This window comes from Centrocercus urophasianus, unplaced genomic scaffold, assembly GCF_019232065.1.
Source record: "Centrocercus urophasianus isolate 14NV4802_14NV808 unplaced genomic scaffold, USGS_Curo_1.0 seq_9, whole genome shotgun sequence".
Taxonomy (NCBI): domain Eukaryota; kingdom Metazoa; phylum Chordata; class Aves; order Galliformes; family Phasianidae; genus Centrocercus; species Centrocercus urophasianus.
The window spans coordinates 17,085,684-17,102,553 of NW_024885532.1; the positions used below are offsets into that span (position 1 = coordinate 17,085,684).

General features: G+C 36.0%; 1 protein-coding gene across 1 annotated transcript in view; it reads left to right on the forward strand.

Annotated features, from left to right (window-relative positions):
- DIAPH3 (diaphanous related formin 3) overlaps nt 1-16,398 on the forward strand; it is a 229,272-nt gene extending 212,874 nt beyond the window's left edge. The window contains exon 27 of the mRNA XM_042839146.1: nt 13,616-16,398. Coding sequence (XP_042695080.1) covers nt 13,616-13,872 — 257 coding nt within the window. The 3' untranslated portion in view covers nt 13,873-16,398. The remainder of the gene's footprint in view (nt 1-13,615) is intronic.
- The last annotated feature ends 472 nt before the right edge of the window (nt 16,399-16,870 follow it).

Consider the following 16,870-nt stretch of genomic DNA (forward strand, 5'->3'; position numbering starts at 1 on the left):
AGATCTCTGCTCAGTCGTGCCAGTTCCCTGCTTCCTCACTTCATTTCTTATGCCGAGAACACTGAGCTGTCATGCCCTCAGAGATATGTCCTTGAATAGCAGTCAGCTCTGTTCCATTCCTATGTCCCTTAGGACAGTTTCCCAGAGGATTTCATCCAGTAATTCCTAGAACAGCTGGAATTTTGTTCTCCTGAAGTTCAATATTCTGACTCTGCTGTTTGCTAGGCCTGTTGTGTGATTTGCCCCACCATGTTTCTGTGATAGCAATTAGGTCATAGTTTTCTAATTTCACCAGTTTCCATCTCCTTTTGGTTATTTCCCGTGCTGCATGCATTGGTGCAGAGGCACTTCAGCTGGGCTATTGGCCACATTGTGTTTTTGGGGGAATCCTCCCAAATTCCTCTGGAACAAATGTGAGGTTTTCCACTTCTACTTTCTGAAGTGTCATTGTTCTATGGATCTTCTCTGTCACACAGCAGTGTGTCACCTTCCCCCATCAGATATAGTTTAAAGCTTTGGTGATAAGCCCAGCCATTTTGCTGCCCAGTATGTTGGAATCATAGAATCACAGAGTCGCAAGGTTGGAAAGGACCTACAAGATCATCTAGTCCAACCATCCTCCCATTACCATTGCTACCACAAGCCAGTAAACCATATTTCATAGCTCCTCATTCAGACACCTCTTGAACACTGCCAGGGACGGCGACTCCGCCACCTCCCTGGGCAGGCCATCTCAAACTGGGAGAATTGAGGACAACACTACCTGTGCTCCTAATCCCTACATCTTCCCAAGAGACGTAAAGTCTTTTTAAATATTCTGTAATTTCCTAATTACAGACCAGTTACAGGCCCAGCTTGAAAGAGCAGATAACATGTAGTTTGCACTAGCTGAATTCTTAGGGGATATTCTCCCTCACCCCCATAGTCTTCCAGAGTTAGGATGTTTCTGAAATAAAATACATGAATATCTAGCCATAATTTTAAAAAATGTCTTCAGAATCTTCTGAACAGTTATTCTTCGATGATGCTGGGTTATGCTGGAAATCCTGATTTGTTCACAGCATTATTACACAAATCTAAAAATTATATTTCTTCTATGGGATGTTACTTTGAAATTATAAAGTCTGTGCTTGAGATTTGCATTTTAATAGATTTTACCTAGGCTGCATTTAGCTGCTGAACATTGAGTTATTTATCAGTAGAATTTGTTTTTCTTCATAGCATTTAAAGCTATTTAAGTATAACATTACTCTTTTGAAATGAGTTCTAATGAGGATGCTAGGAAAGATTTGGAAATACAACTCTAGCATATTTACCATGACTGAGTAACTTAACTGATGAGCTGGCAATGTGTTTACAGAACATATTCATTCTAGAAAGGAATGTCATTATGACAATTTCAATTATTATGTGCAGTGAGTTTCCTAAGAGGTGTTTTTAGGTTCTCTTTAGAATGTGATGGCAGAAAAAGAATTTTCTTTTTCAGAAATGCAGTGGTCGTGATTATATATGACCTGTACATCACAGTTACATATGGGTATGTACATACACTGTTGCCAGTTTTCATGAAAATTGAAGGGGAAAAAGGGGGAATAATGATGGCACATGGGGGAGTGAGGAGATTTCTGAGTATATACTGCTGAGCAATCAGATGGTTTCCATCACAGACAGGCTTACTTCTAGAACTAGATTATTTTGTCTAGACTAAGTATATATACTCAGAGCTGAAGTGCGGACTTGTAGAGAGGGATTTATACCAATATAAACTGATACAGTAAACTGAATAAAAGCTGAGAGGGAGAGGAATGGAAATGTGTTAAGCAAATATCAAAACTGTGAAAGTGTATCTTGAAAGTCTTAGAAGTCTTAAAACTGGCACGTGAATAGCTTTCATCAAATATAGATATACAGTGGCAACTAAGTAAGTATTGATCTGTTAAAATATCAGCAGTTGTGCTGGGTCTGGCTGGGTGGCAGTTAACTTTCTTCCTGGCAGCCCATATGGTACTGTGCTTTGTGTTCCCAACAGAGCTCTGTTGATGGCACACCAATGTTTTGTCTGTTGCTGAAGAGTTCCAAGTCTTTCTCTGCCTCACTCCCAAAACATGTACAGCATCTTGGCAAGAGACTGGGAAAGATATCACCAGAGCTGAAAGAAGAGCTGCTCCATACATGTAACATGCTCAGCAATAAAAACTACAGGGAAAGGAGGAAGGAGGGAACATTTGTAGCTGTGGTGTTTGTCTTCCTCTTACATGGGCTGAGAAAGAAAACCATTAGTGCTAATTCAGATAAATTCCAGTGATCTTTGTTGTAATTTGTTGTCCCCTGAATTCTTTCGCTGTTGAAGCATTTGCTGTAACATAAGAAATCATTTGATCGTGCATGCTACAGAGAAATAAGTTAAGCATGTATTTTTCTATTTGTGACTGACTGGACTTTTCTATTATTACTTTAATTACCCCTCAAGCAATTTTCCAGTGTGTGATCGCATACAGGTCAGTGTTCTGTGAGTCCTTCAACATGACAATTCATGGAATAATTATCCTGTCATCGCACCTTGATTCATTGTTATGTAGTTTCTCAGGCTTGTAGCCTTGCTCACATTTGCTTAGCAACCAGATCACACATCTCTGATACTTATTATTCAAGTAATCACCCTCCACAGTACATAGATGCATCAATTAAAGCTTTACAATGAAGTATATTGTTCTGTGTAGAATCCTCAGGTGTCAGGAATTAAAAATTGATTTTTAATGGTTCAGGCCTTCTTCAAACGGCTAATCTGAGTTTATATTAAACAAACATGCATGCTAATATTCTAAACAAAAAAGTGGTAGGTCACAATCAACAGGAAATTGAAGAAAAAAGTATATTTTGTTCTTAAAATGTTCAGTCTTTTGTAGAGACTTATCAATATAATGCAGCTCTAAAATGTCTAAGGACCGAACATCTATTTTAGATATGTATGTTTTCAGATGAAAATCAATTCTGTATCTCCATTATTGACTCTTACCTATATTCTTTGTGAACATTTTCTGGCTAATTTTCAGATTTGGGTAAATTTCACAGCAAATTATTATTAGAATGTGACATGAGTACCGAGAAACTGTCGAGATGGTTCAGTGATTTAATGTTGGCATCCTGCAGCTCTGACTGTAATCAGCAGATGCTCTGGCATTACCATAAATGTTTTCTCTGACAAAAAAGAGATTTTTCTTGTTTGGAGTCTGCTGTTTCTGATTAGATTTGGTTTGGCTTCTTTTGCATAATTAATATACCATGATGATCTCTAACCTCTTGTTTTTAGTATCACCTTTTGAGCAAGGCACATTTGCAAGGCTGCTTTGTAAGTCAAAATAGACAAAGGAATACCAGGTCCATATGTGAAATTCATTTTTTTTTTCAGTGGTATAGGAGGTCTTACTGCTTTCAGCCTTGATTTTTCAGTGAATGTAAAGGGATTGTTTTTTCAGTCTCTTTTATACTGGCTCTGTGTCTACATTAAGTTTTTCCTCTAAGTGAGAGAAAAGCTTCTTCTGTAAGACCAAAGATGTATTATGTCTTAAATTAAAAAAATCCTCCCTTACATAGCAAGACTAACTGGTCTTTTCTGATACTTGATCATTGCTACACAGTAATTGTGTGCAATTGATTAGGAAAAAAGGAATCTGGAAATCTCATAGTTGGCTTTTGATGATTAAACTGAATTTTTACATACCAAAGTGGCTGCAAAGTGTTTATCTGTTAAAAAATAGGACACAAATGTGTTCATGAAGTGAAAAATGCATACCATTAATGATGTTAAACACAACATTTTGAATTTGCCTAGATTGGATTAATTACCTATGACAGTGTGGTTAGAATTTGTTTCAGATAGTAATCAGTGATGATGGGACATGTGAGTGAATGCCATCTTTAAAGAAAATTTCCTTGATTAAATTCTGTTGAAATCCTAGTCCCTTTGCAAGTGATTTGTTACACTTGCAGTGTGCAGCTCTTGGTGTCAAACACATCTATCAGTGGATCATGTCCAGAGCAGGATCATTTTCAAATTCCATCTTCCTTCACACATGAACAAGACTCAATCAAAGTCCATCCCAAAGAGAGGATATAATTGAGTGACAACACGTAACATTAATTAGCTTGATACACTTAAAGAGAACTGTCAAAGTAGTTGATAAGCAATCTTGAAAAACAAGCAGAAGATGAATCACTTTTACTTTGCATTTATTTCCTAGTATTTGGTTTTTAGTTTGGCTCTTAAAAATGTACTTTTTCCTGCTGCACAGTTTCCATCTCCTTTCTAGCATGCTTTTGACCACTGAATTTTCTTCAGAGAAAAGAAAGAACCATAATAATAATACTTGAATGATGAAAGTCACACGAAGTAAGATGACTCAGCTTCTACCTATCTCCAGTGCATTCATGAAGGCAATCTTGGATGTTAGTGTACACAGGTTACACTTCACAATCACCTCTTTGCTCCTGTGCTGTAAAGAGTGGAGCCTGGGAGCCTGGGAGCTATTCCTGCAGTCTTTTGGATAATAGTGAATGACAGCACACTGTGACTGTGACCTGTGTGGGCGCAAACTGCCCTGGAACATTGTTCCACTACAAGTTACAGGAATGTGAGAAAATTGCATTTCTACTTGACTGTTAAGACTAACACTTGCCTATTTTACTTTCAGTCTTCACCTTTTAACTTTATGTTACTCCCAAAAACATTTGCAGGACTCCTTTTACTTTAGAAGCAGGCTGATTCCATAGGAAAAAAGTGCAACATTTGATGAAACAATTTTTCCCATTAGTTCGATTTGGCATTACGAAATATTTGTGCTCTACCTTCAATATTTCAGCCTGTCAGTACTCTGATTGCTGATATAGGAGACAGAAATTTGGACTCAAACAAGAATATACAGATAGTATGCTGTTACAGCAGTAATTAGAACACTTAGGATCTTTGTAAAGCTTTCGTATCAGGAATAGTGAATAAGAAGAGGATAAACTCAAGAGTTTTCCATTAAGTTCTAAAGGCAATTACTAGGCATAGTTGGTTTTTGTAAAACATTTATGCTAAATTAATAAATACTTAACAAGCAACAATTCCATTTAGAACTGCAGTGATTGGAATCTCATAAATATCAGGCCATTCTTTAAGATGTTTTTTATTATTTGGATTTGTTGAGATTTTATTTTTCAGAGATCTGAGGGTTCCCACTGCTCTTGTTGTGGAGTGGGGGCAGAGAGAGGGTGGGTTCACAACAATTGAGAAAACACTGCCACAATTTTTGTGTTTCTTTTCCATTTATTTTCCTCGACACATTACTTATCATTACACACTGCAGCTGCCAGAAGCTTTCTTTTGATGCCAGCAGTGTTTATGAATATTCCTTAAATTCTCTATCAAAGTGTAGTTTGTATTCATCTATCTATAGGTAGATACCTCACGAAAGTGTTTGGAAACTAAATGGATCTCCTTTCAAAGCCATCAGTGTAGTATGAGATCTACATAAATTATCTGAGTATTATCAGAGTATAGCTTATAAAATATAAATATGGAGCTTATATAAATATAGACCTCTACGTACTTTGTCACAGATCACCAACACCAATTTGAAATGGCCAACTACAATATGCTTCTGTGCAGAATAGAAAGCCTAGTAATGAAACACATTTCAGAAATTTAAAATAACCCAGATATGTTAATCACAGATCATTATAATTTCCCAACAGTTTCCTTTTCTGAGGAAATGTTTGTACCTACTTGTTTGTATGTTTGTACACTGGAAGAAATCCCATAATCACCTCTCTTGAATAAGATGTCAGCCACTGGCTGAAAGCATACTGTCACTAAGCTTCATTTATGAGAATGAGATAGGATCAAGATTCATCTTTTCATCTTTACTCATCCCAACATAAGTAAGATTAATTTATTGCTTACTAATAGTAGAGTTACACAAAATTGTTCATCCATTCTTTAATTAAGAAACTTGCTTTTTTTTTTTTTTTTTGCTTTTTTTTTTTTTAGAGAATGATTGAAACGATGTGCTCTAAAAATCAATAGTGATCATAAAATAGGTTTCAAGTTTGGAAGTTTCCATTTTGCAGTGTCCTAGAAACTACCAAATGTACCTTAATTTATGGAAAGATGCATGAGAATGAAACAAGATCCACTATAATGCAGAGTGAAATTAGGGAGGAGGCTAAACCCTTAAGACTGAATTAGCCATCATGCACTTTCAGAGGTTTCCTTCCTCACTTAAATAAAAAGTTTGTTGGAATTTTGTCAGCAGTTTGATAACAATTGTTTTAGTTTCCACTTGACAGGCACTCAAGACTTGCATTTAAATCATAGCAACTTAAATTTGCATTTCTTGTAATGAAAGTCACTGCCATATTAGATTAAATTAAAAACAGAAATTGTTTCCACACATCTCAATGCAAATGCAAGGTGCATTTGGAAGAAGTAGAGATAAGATTGAATGGAGTGATCAGCAAGAGCTAGTTCTTGGGAAGATGTAGGTAAGCAAGAGACAGATTGGAAAGGATTTGCTTTAGGAACAGGTAAAAGGAGCTGGTTCAGCACAGTTCATTTCTTCCCAAATTAGTTTGCTCAGAGTTTATAATTGATTTGCATTGAAATTTAGTTCTATAAATCCTCTATCCTAGTCTCACTTAGCTCAGGCATACTCTCTTCTTGCCTCTGAAATGAACACAAAAACTATATTCAGTGTTTCTGAAAACTTAGTGAATCTCATCTAAACTGAAATATTGACTAATGTGTATTCCTTGCATTTCACACTTTTTAATAAAACACTAGAACAGCTGCATCAATTAAATGTACGTTTTTATTTTCATTTAATCTTTGAAGGCTCAGTAATACTCTTCTGTGCCTTATCAATTCTTTTCTGCTCTGGATTAAGTCAAGTTGTGAACATTTAGCATGAAATATTATGGTCTAAGAAATTTCTTATCAAAGATCATTTAGGTACAGCTAACACTTCTTTAGGTGCTAGGGTTAGTGCTGCAGGGTATAGATGAAATAAGTCATGGCAACACACAGCACTCTTTTAACATTTTGGGGATTTTCTTCCATCTCACTCTTGCCAGTCTCAGAAATTGTTGAAAAAATAGGAAACTAATAAAAAATGGCAATAAAATGTATTTTAAGTATTTTTCATTACACTATCCAGCAAGGAAATGATAGAACATTTTTTATGAGTCATGTTGTGTAATAGGCATGAGCCTTCTAGCTATTGCAGTCCTTCCCATTACATCTAAATTTTGCTTCTGGAAGGTAAAGAAGGCTTTTAAGGAAGAGAATTAGGTGTTGTGACGTTCTAACACCAGTGTCGAGGAATGGATTTCAGAGCACTAACTTTGGGCTGTATAAATGATTTTAAGGAGATAAGGGTGCCTGACAAAAATGAAGGCTCACATGTATGCAGTACCTTAAGATGTAATATGGATGGAGGGCCAGTGCAGGAAATAAGACCCCCCCCCATTTCCTCCTGCTGTAGTTAACCCAGCAGGTGTCTGAACACCACATAGTTGTTTCCTCGCTCCCCTCACATTCCTAGTGGAATGGGGGAGAGAATCAGAAGAAAAAAAAAAAAAAATAAAAGAAGCAGAATTCGTGGGTTGAGATAAAACTATATACTAAGATAGAAAAATCAGTAAAGGATAATAGTTATGTCTGTGTAAGTGATGCACAGTCAACTACTCACCACCCTGTGACCAGTGCCCAGCTAGCCCCCAAAGCAATGGAAAAGAGCCGAATGAACTCCCGCCCCTTTCAAAACTCCTTCCACATGATGGTGTGGAATGTCTCTTTGACCAGTTTAAGTCAGCTATCTTAATTCTGTTCTGTCCCAGCTGCTTGGACCCTTTGCTAAGAATCGCCTTGATTCTGTACAACACTGCTTAGGAGCAGATATAAACATCAGTGTGTTATCAACACGGTTTTTCTCCTAGACTAAAACATAGCATCACACAGACAATGAAGAAAAATCCATCCCGGATTAAATTATGAAATTATGACAAATTACTTGAGAAGAAAACAGGAATTAATTTTCTTTTTTTCCTTTCTGATAGTAAAAAAGAGTTTGGTATGTGGAAGTCCAAAATCACAATTTTGATTATTGGAGTTTTTTCTGTTGTTGTGCTGGGAAGCCACATGGGTACAATGTGAACACAATTCAGTACCTTTTCCCTGACTTTCAGTTTCACTCATCAGGGACAGGGAACCAAGGTCAAAGTATGACACCACGCTGAGGAGCCAGTGATGAGGGCTGTTACTTTCACCAAGCCAAAACCACTTGACATGGGGGCATGTCCCTAGAATATTTTCTAGCAAAGGCAAGACATGATTCATAATGTAAAAATAATTTGCATTGCTGATAAGGGTGATGTGTAAGTGTCGTCTGAAGAAAATCTATCAGCATAGACATAGCTTCAAGAACACAATATAGCACATGGAAAACAAGCCAAAGAGATGAAATACTGCACTGAGTCTTTGAGCAATTTTCCTTGTTAACTTGGTAAAAGATGTAATGAGACTATAAGTGCAATCGTTCTTGCCTATAATACGATTTTATCATGCCCCACATTGAGATGTATGACTGTAATACAAGCTTATAATGCCATGTAATGTCTTTCTCTTTATTGTATTTACAGCTTTATTTTCCAATCAGTGTACAAGTATTTACATAAAAACTAAATATGTCCTTAGTACCAAGACTTTTATTGAGAGACTATGCAATGAAATAAAGCTTTTCAAAGTACATTTTTATTTAAAATATTTATTACCGGCTTTAGAAAAATCTGTGTCTCAACTTCAGTAAGTCTCTTGAAATCATTTTTGTTCACCATTAAAGGTAATATATAACAGCATTAGGCAGGATTTAAAAATCTCCAACTGATCGTATTTTGTTTCCCCAGGTTCACAGCAGGCAAGTCTCACATTGAGGACTTTTTTGTTCACATACTATTGCACAATTTCAATTTTTTCTGAATATAAAGTGTGTAGCCTTTAATAGATTATAAGTTATTCTATGCTAGGACACAATTTAAACTAAGGAAAGCTATTAAGCACAATTTTCAATCACAATCATATAATTGTAGGGGTTGGAAGGGATCTCTAGAGATCATCGAGTCCAACCCCCCTGCCAAAGCAGGCTTCCTACACCAGGTTGCACAGGTAGGCATCCAGGCAGGATTTGAACATCTCCAGAGAAGTAGGCTCTACGACCTCTTAGGGCAGCCTGTTCCAGTGCTCCGTCACCCTTACTCTGAAGAAGTTCTTGCACACATTTATGCAGAGCTGCCTATACTTCCTGAACATTGCCATTAATAAAAGTAATTTTAGAAGACTTATCTCTAGATGATAGTAGCTATTTGGCCCCAGGTTACATGAATACAATTTTGAAATGTTTTTGATTAACAGCAGTGTTCAAGGAATTCACATCTGGAAAAACTGAATTTTAATAGGTCTGAAGATGCCAAGGATCTACAATAAGATAAGATCTGAACACTTAGACTTCAGTAGTTTACAACGCGATCTCTATCTTACCTGAGTCTCAAAGCATTCAGCAGTGGTAAAGTCAAAAATATTATGGGCAAATGTTTTCTCACTATAGTCTTTAGAAACCTTAATTGTGAAATCAAAGTTTTTTGTTGTTGTTGTTTTAATTTTCATCTTCATAGTGATTATTGACATGTGTGAGTGATGGTTATTGATTTCTCAGAGTGGCCAAATATTAGAAACATCAGGACCATAACTACTTCCAATGTATACAGCTAATTAATAACTTCTGTCTCTAATCAGTGATTTTTAATGTCTGATTTCTTTTTTGTCTTGCTGCTGCATGAAGGTAAAGCTTGCTACAGTAGGTGGACAAGTAGTGCATCTTCATCAATGTAAGCTTTTTTATTCACAAGACTTCATGTAGATGTGCTTCTCCATGAGTAGTTTCCTTTTAACTGCTTTTGATATTATTCTTTTCAATTCACATTTTATTTGAAACAAGATGTTTAGTGTGTAAATGCATTTATTTTATTCTGTACACTGTCTCAAATGGAGTTTTCAAATATAGTTTCACGTATAGTTTTGGTTTCAGATAAAAGCACAAACTAAATTAATAAATGACCATGGTGTAACGGTTCAAAGTAGTTTTAAAAAAGCCTATTAATTCTGACTGGTTTATGGATCTCCTGTAGATTGCTATAGAAAGGAAAATATTGAAACTGGTCCATCGTCCCTTAGCCACTTTCTAGCTACTGCAGACAGCCATATGAAATATCTTTTCAGGAACAGATTTAATTGCACCTCATAACTGATCGTGTTGGTTTTTTTTTTTTCTCTTCATTATATGTGTATTCCAGAACTTCCCTACTCTGATGGTTCAAAGCATTCCAGTTTCTAATAGGAATATAGTAATGATTATTGATTCTTGTGCTTAATTTGTCAGCAAATTTGGACATGGGGCTTTTCCTGATTATAAATAGACTGTGGAGTGGATGAGATACCAAATCACCAAAGCATGAAAGCTTTGAATCAATGTGTGAAGCAGTACAGGTTGTTGCAGAGTTTGGGATTGACACTAATTACTGCTTTATTTAAATAAAATACTGGCAAAGTAGAAATTATTTCTAAGGAATTAGTGTGTTTCTCCTTTTATTTTTGCTAATATCTAACTAGTTTTAAACTTCTACTTGAACAGCAGTGATCCTTCACTCTGATAAAAATAATAGTTCTCTGGATACATATTTACCAAAGTGAAATCTAGGACTACAAGTAAGCACGTGTGCTTTCTGAACCAGGTCCAGCAGCAAAGTTCAGTGTTTCTGAATAGGATTCCTTACAGCCAGTTTATTGTGCTGGTAATTGCCTACAGCCAAATCTGCTAATACTGAGCATGCACCTAGGCATATAGAAAACCTTCCTTAAATGAAAGAACATACAAGGTGCCACCTGATTTAGGAAGCATCTGAAGAAACTTTAAGATGATTGAACTGGATTCAGATAGCATATGTAAATGACTGAAGCAAAAATGTCCTGATTTCTTAGAAAGTGTGTTAATCACTAGAATTGAGCACCATGTATTAAGGACATGACTATGTGATTGTTTCAAGGAATTGTGGCTTCTTCCCTGCACAACAAGGCACTTCCTAATGCCATTCCCTATTTTTGCAGGAAGGGAAGGTCTCTGGTCTTACAAGTTGACTTTGTTCATAGAATCATAGAATGGCTTGGGTTGAAAGTGACCCCAAGGATCATGAAGTTTCAACTCCTCTGCTACAGGCAGGGCCACCAACCTCCAGATCTGGTACTAGATCAGGTTGCCCAGGGCCCCATCCAACCTGGCCTTGAATGTCTCTGGGAGGAAGCATCCGCAACCTCTCTGGTCAGCCTGTTCCACCACCTCACCACTCTCTCTTGAAGAACTTCTCCCTGACATCCAATCTAAACCTTCCCTCCTTGACCTTAAAACCATTCTCCCTTGTCCCATAACTATCTACCATTATAAAAAGTTGATTCCCATCTTTTTTATAATCCCCCTTCAAATACGGGAAGGCTACAGTGAGGTCTCCTCACAGCCTTCTCTTCTCCAGGTTGAATAATCCCAGCTCCCTGAGCCTATCTTCACAGAGGAGGTGCTCTAGCCCTCTGTTTACTAGTATATGCCGAGAAAGTCATGATTATCAATGCCATTGCTACTGTTTTAAGGGGAAAAAAAAAAGAAGAAGAAAAAAAAAAAGGAAAAAAAAAAAAAAGAAAACAAATTATGCTCAACTTTATTCAGTTATTTACACAAGAATTCCAGGTTGTAAGTAGCAAGTTATGAGAGACATCTTTCCGCAATTCTAAATTGGAGTTTCGGAGTGGGATGACACTGTAGATTGATTCCAACATCTACTGTGTCTTAGCAGTTAACTTGAAGCAGTTTCTTGCTTAGACTTGTTGCTTTTATAAGTTATTTAAGTCGTAGTATGAGAAGATGGGGAAAATGTTAAAGCCTCAGTGCATTAGTGTTCACTATGTCTTTTACAGAGTATAGTTCTTCATACTTGGGCTTGACTATTTCGGGGTAAGGATTTCAGTGAACTGCAAAGTAGTTGGAACTGGAGTGTTAGTACACATCTGCACCTACTCTTTGATTCTGGCATTTTATCTTTTGCTTTAAAATTTTGATTTTAAAATCATTATTGATTTAAAATCGGTATTGATTTTCAAAACACTTATTTTTCCCTCACTCTTTTTACACAATCTAATCAAAAGCAGCTACAATGAAGCTTAAATTTTGTGTATTGACATAGGTGGCATGCTTTTCTCAGCTTGCAAATATGTGATCAGAATTAATAAAAGTAAACATTGAAGGAGAATGAGATATTTTAATTTATATGATGGGTTTATTATGTGTAATTATGAAGATGTGTTCATCTCCAATCTTTGGCCTTCTGTGATACAGGAAATCTGAAATGTACGTTATTGCATCTTCAGGGGCAAATTATTTTCCATAATACAATATAAAAATTAGTTTTCTATTAATTTCACTTAGTTTTTCAGCTAAGTGAAAAAAAATCAGCTATTATCAAAATTTAATTAAGAATTATTTATCTGCTCTAGAAGATGATAGAAAGGCATTTATTTTCCTCCACTTTCCAAAAGGTGATTGTGCCTGTAAAATTTGCTGAGATTGTCCAAGAAAGTGTGTAAAATCCTCATCCATCACTAGGATGCCTCTGGTCAGGGAATGACAGTGCAGTAAATATCTTCAGCAGCTGCCTTTTAATGTACAAGCTGTTTTTGGTAGGAATTTTCAGCTCTCACATAAAACACACTGTCATGAGTGACTGCCTGTGCTCCAAAGTCATTACTATTGGGATGATGGAACATCTTTCAGAGAATAACCAAAAAAACTTTAAATGTCATGTCAAGTTTGCTGAAGCCATTTTCAAGCCTTGTTCAAGGTTACATGAATATTGAGTATGCCTGTTTTTAAAAAGTTTGAGATCTATGAGAGGGACTCTTCATATTCTGGAGCTGCGTGCAGGGAGGAAATCTGTCTGTTAATACACGTCAGCCAACAAAGCTTAATCTGAACCAAGCGCAGCCTCCTCTGACAGTTAATACCAATGATATTTAGCAAAAAGTAGCAGATTCTTAAAATTGCCTAGCTGCCTAAATAATAAATAAGAATTGTTACAACGGAAGTAGATTTTTTTATATTTCAAAATCTGATCGATTAAAAAATATGTAGGAAATTTAATTAACCAGATAGAAGTTTGGAAGCCATTGTGAAGTGCTGAGTAGTGTCTTCTCTTTGACTCAAGTGAGAAAGAAGGATCCTGTCAGTCTCTGTTCTTGATTTTATGGGAAATATGGATGCTAATCTAATAAAGTTGTGTAAAGTCTGCATCACTTCCAGGAGACCAGGCCTGCCACTCTTTTCTTCTTGACATTGTTCTTGACTCTTTGAATATCATTAGTCTTTTTAATGTGTCATCTGCATGTAAAATTTTGTCTCATCAAGAGATGTTTTTAAATTACAGAATATTGAAACTGAGGATTTTATACTGAGATGAAATTCATTTGTTTTATCTTTCACAGAGAACCAGAAAGCACAACTAGAGAAGTCGTGTTCGCGCCACAATATCAGCTTAAACTCGACAAGAAGCCCGGTCACCAAAGAGGTTACTTATGATGTGGAAACAAGTTGTATGGCATGGAACAAGGCTGCTGGGAGAAAGGAAGCCTATAATGGAGAAGGCAACAAAGAAAGGAAAACAGAGCGTAACGGGTCTCCTTCTAAGGGAGAAACCATTCCAGAGGTAGAAGCTCTCCTGGCAAGGCTGCGAGCACTATAGAATATAAAGGATTAAATCAAAGCTTTAAAACAAACTATAACAGATAGCTTGAAAAGATACACTAATTTTCCATTATTGACATTATGTACTTCTGAATTCCAAACTTCTCTATGTATTAATACTCTACTTCCAAACTCCACAGCACCAGACTTGTTTTTCTTCTCATTAAAAAGATTTTTTGTTATGCCTTTATGTACTGAGACTACAAAAAAAAAATATCAGCAGAAACAAGTAATACATTATTCCAAGTCACAATCATTTTATTCAACAAACTGCTGACCATATGTTTTGAGAACTTCTCAAAATAGGTGTATCTCATAAATATTGTTAGATCACCATGCCTGGGAATAAGGGAATGCAAGAAAAGTAGTCTTATGTTTTCCACTGCAATTTCTGTTCTGAAGAGACATTAGTACCTAAAAGGTGTTATTACAGCAACATTTGCAACTATAGTAATGGGAAATGTGTATCACATAAGTTTTTCAGACATGTTCTAGTTTGAGTTCATTGAAGAGCTCCAAAGTTTGCTTGATATGCTTTTACAAAATGGAAATCCATGGACAGTAAACAGAAAAATCTATGCAGATTATATACTTTATGTGTGAATAATATATTGCTCCTCTTAATCTTAGTTATGCCAATTATATCAAGATAATATATATCTAATTTCTGTGAATGCAGTGTTTTGCAATCGTATCTGTAGTGGGCAAAAGGTCTTTCTCCACAGTTATTTACCAATGTCATTTTTTAATCTTTTCACACGAGAGTTAATATGTTTCTACAAAAGGAACATATAATGGAAAAGTTTCTACAATTGGTTTTTCACAAACTCATTTTCCAGTAGCCCATAAAGTCTTATTTGCTGGCACAATAGGAAACTTGCACATAATTGCATCTCTTTTATCGCACTGTCGTTGTACACTGTTACATGTTGGCTATCATATTTATTAATTGCACGTCATAAAGAATTGCTACCTATGTTACCAAGTAGGAAGTTACTATTAGTATCTTTGCTCCATTATTTAAAACTTCCTCATTATTAGAGTGTATTAGGTATCTAATATCTTTCTTCTAAATTACTCTATTTTTCTTTACAAAACACTGAAAAACATGTCTTTCAATAAGAGTCAGTTATGAAACCAGTGTTTCAGTGCTTCAGTGCTTTTTATATCCTTGTTTAAGTTGCCTTCTTACTTTCTGCACTAAACATTAATAAAGTTAATTAGAACTCTGAAATTGGGCCTGTTTATACATACTGCATGGAGTGTTTTTCAGCCATCATGGGAATCAATCTCGTGTTTCTGGGGCTGTTGTAACCATCATTATATGCTCTAATTACATTTCCTGCATTAGCTTTTGAAAAATAGAAAATATGAAGAGAAGCCAGGGAAAGATGCAGGGAAATTCTGTCAGACCATCATTTATTCAGTGCTGCTTGCAGAACAATGGGCAGGGGTGTCAAACAAGGCTGTCTTTGGTGCCTTTTAGTGAGTGAACAGCAACTGCTAATCTCATAAGAACTAAAGTGTGGGTCACGCTGGAGTTAATAATGTCCTCTCCAGTCACTACAGTAAGTTGTAAGCCATAATTGTGCATAATGCAACTGTTGCTAAAGTACCACTACAATCTTCTGCACCTTGTCAACTGTTAAGACTTACTACACATGCTCACAGGGTACCATTCAAATTGCAGTCGACAGAGTACAGTACGCTCGACTAAATAAAACTGAATGAAATATGTTTTGAAGAAAGAAAAATACAGTTGCTGAAGACGTGTTAGAATAAAAGGGCTGGGCATGGAGAACTACCTCTGAAGTATGAACGTGATGGCCAGCTGAATGAAGGTGGATGTACAAACTCGTTTTCATTAACAGTTTCATTACATTTGTTCACTTGAATAAGTGAGTAACAGTCCACACCTGACAGTTCAGGACACCAGTGTGTCATTTTTCAAGCAAATCAAATTAATGAAGCTACCTAGTGGAATTCTCAATAATCAAAGAGCTCCTAGCAGCCTAGCATCTTCTGATTTAAAAGTAAATATTTACTTTTAAAACTATAGATCTTAAGCCATCTTTTTGTACAGGCTGAGAAGCTCTAAGGAATGTATTCCAGGGCTTTTGGTCCTTGTTAGATGTTGTGTTTCTGAATTCGTTCTTCCAAGCAGACATCAAGTTAATTCACAGTTTCTTTCATATAACTAGGAGAATAAAAAAAGCTTTGTAACTTTTCACAACCCATGTAAATACAGTGTGTAGTTTTTCCCCTTCAGCATTTCCTTTTACCATTGTAATGTGATGTAATCAGGATTGAAGTACTGGACCAACAGTCCAGTTGGTGTACACAGTAAGTTTTCTCTCTGCATTTCATCCTTCCTTATAAGTAAACAATTAATATCTTTTGAATAGGAAAAATAAATACATGGTTTAATGGATTCAAGTAACAGTAACCTTGAGAATATTATGTCTCTATTCCATTATATGCTCTTATGCTTTTATTAAAGTGTAAAACTCGGCTTCTAAATTATATGGGGTAAATTGTTTTAATTCACTTAATTCATTAATTGAGTTTAAAATTTAAAGCTAAATAAATTTTTTTAAAAATGAATGCAGATTTCTAATGCTGTGTGCTAGTTATTTTTAGTAGGACATTTTAAGTAAGTATCAAGCCTACTGCCTCACCTGTAGGATTGAACCGAAGGTTTCACATGAAGTGATAAACCCTCTGTTTCTGTAATTCACACCTGAAGATTAAGGCCCTATAAAAAAAAAAAAGCTTCCTGCTATCTTCAGACATAACTGTTCAAAGAAAAGCATTTGAGAGATCTTGTGGGGTGTACTCCACTGCTCATTCCTTACTTGAGCAGCATACAGCAGGCAAAAACAGTAGGGGCTTTTCTTGCCAGTAAGCTGTAAGGGTCTAACACATTTTTGATACTTCACATTCATTTGGGATGACTTTTCATTTACTTCAGTAGAAGAATTTTGATTATTTCATCA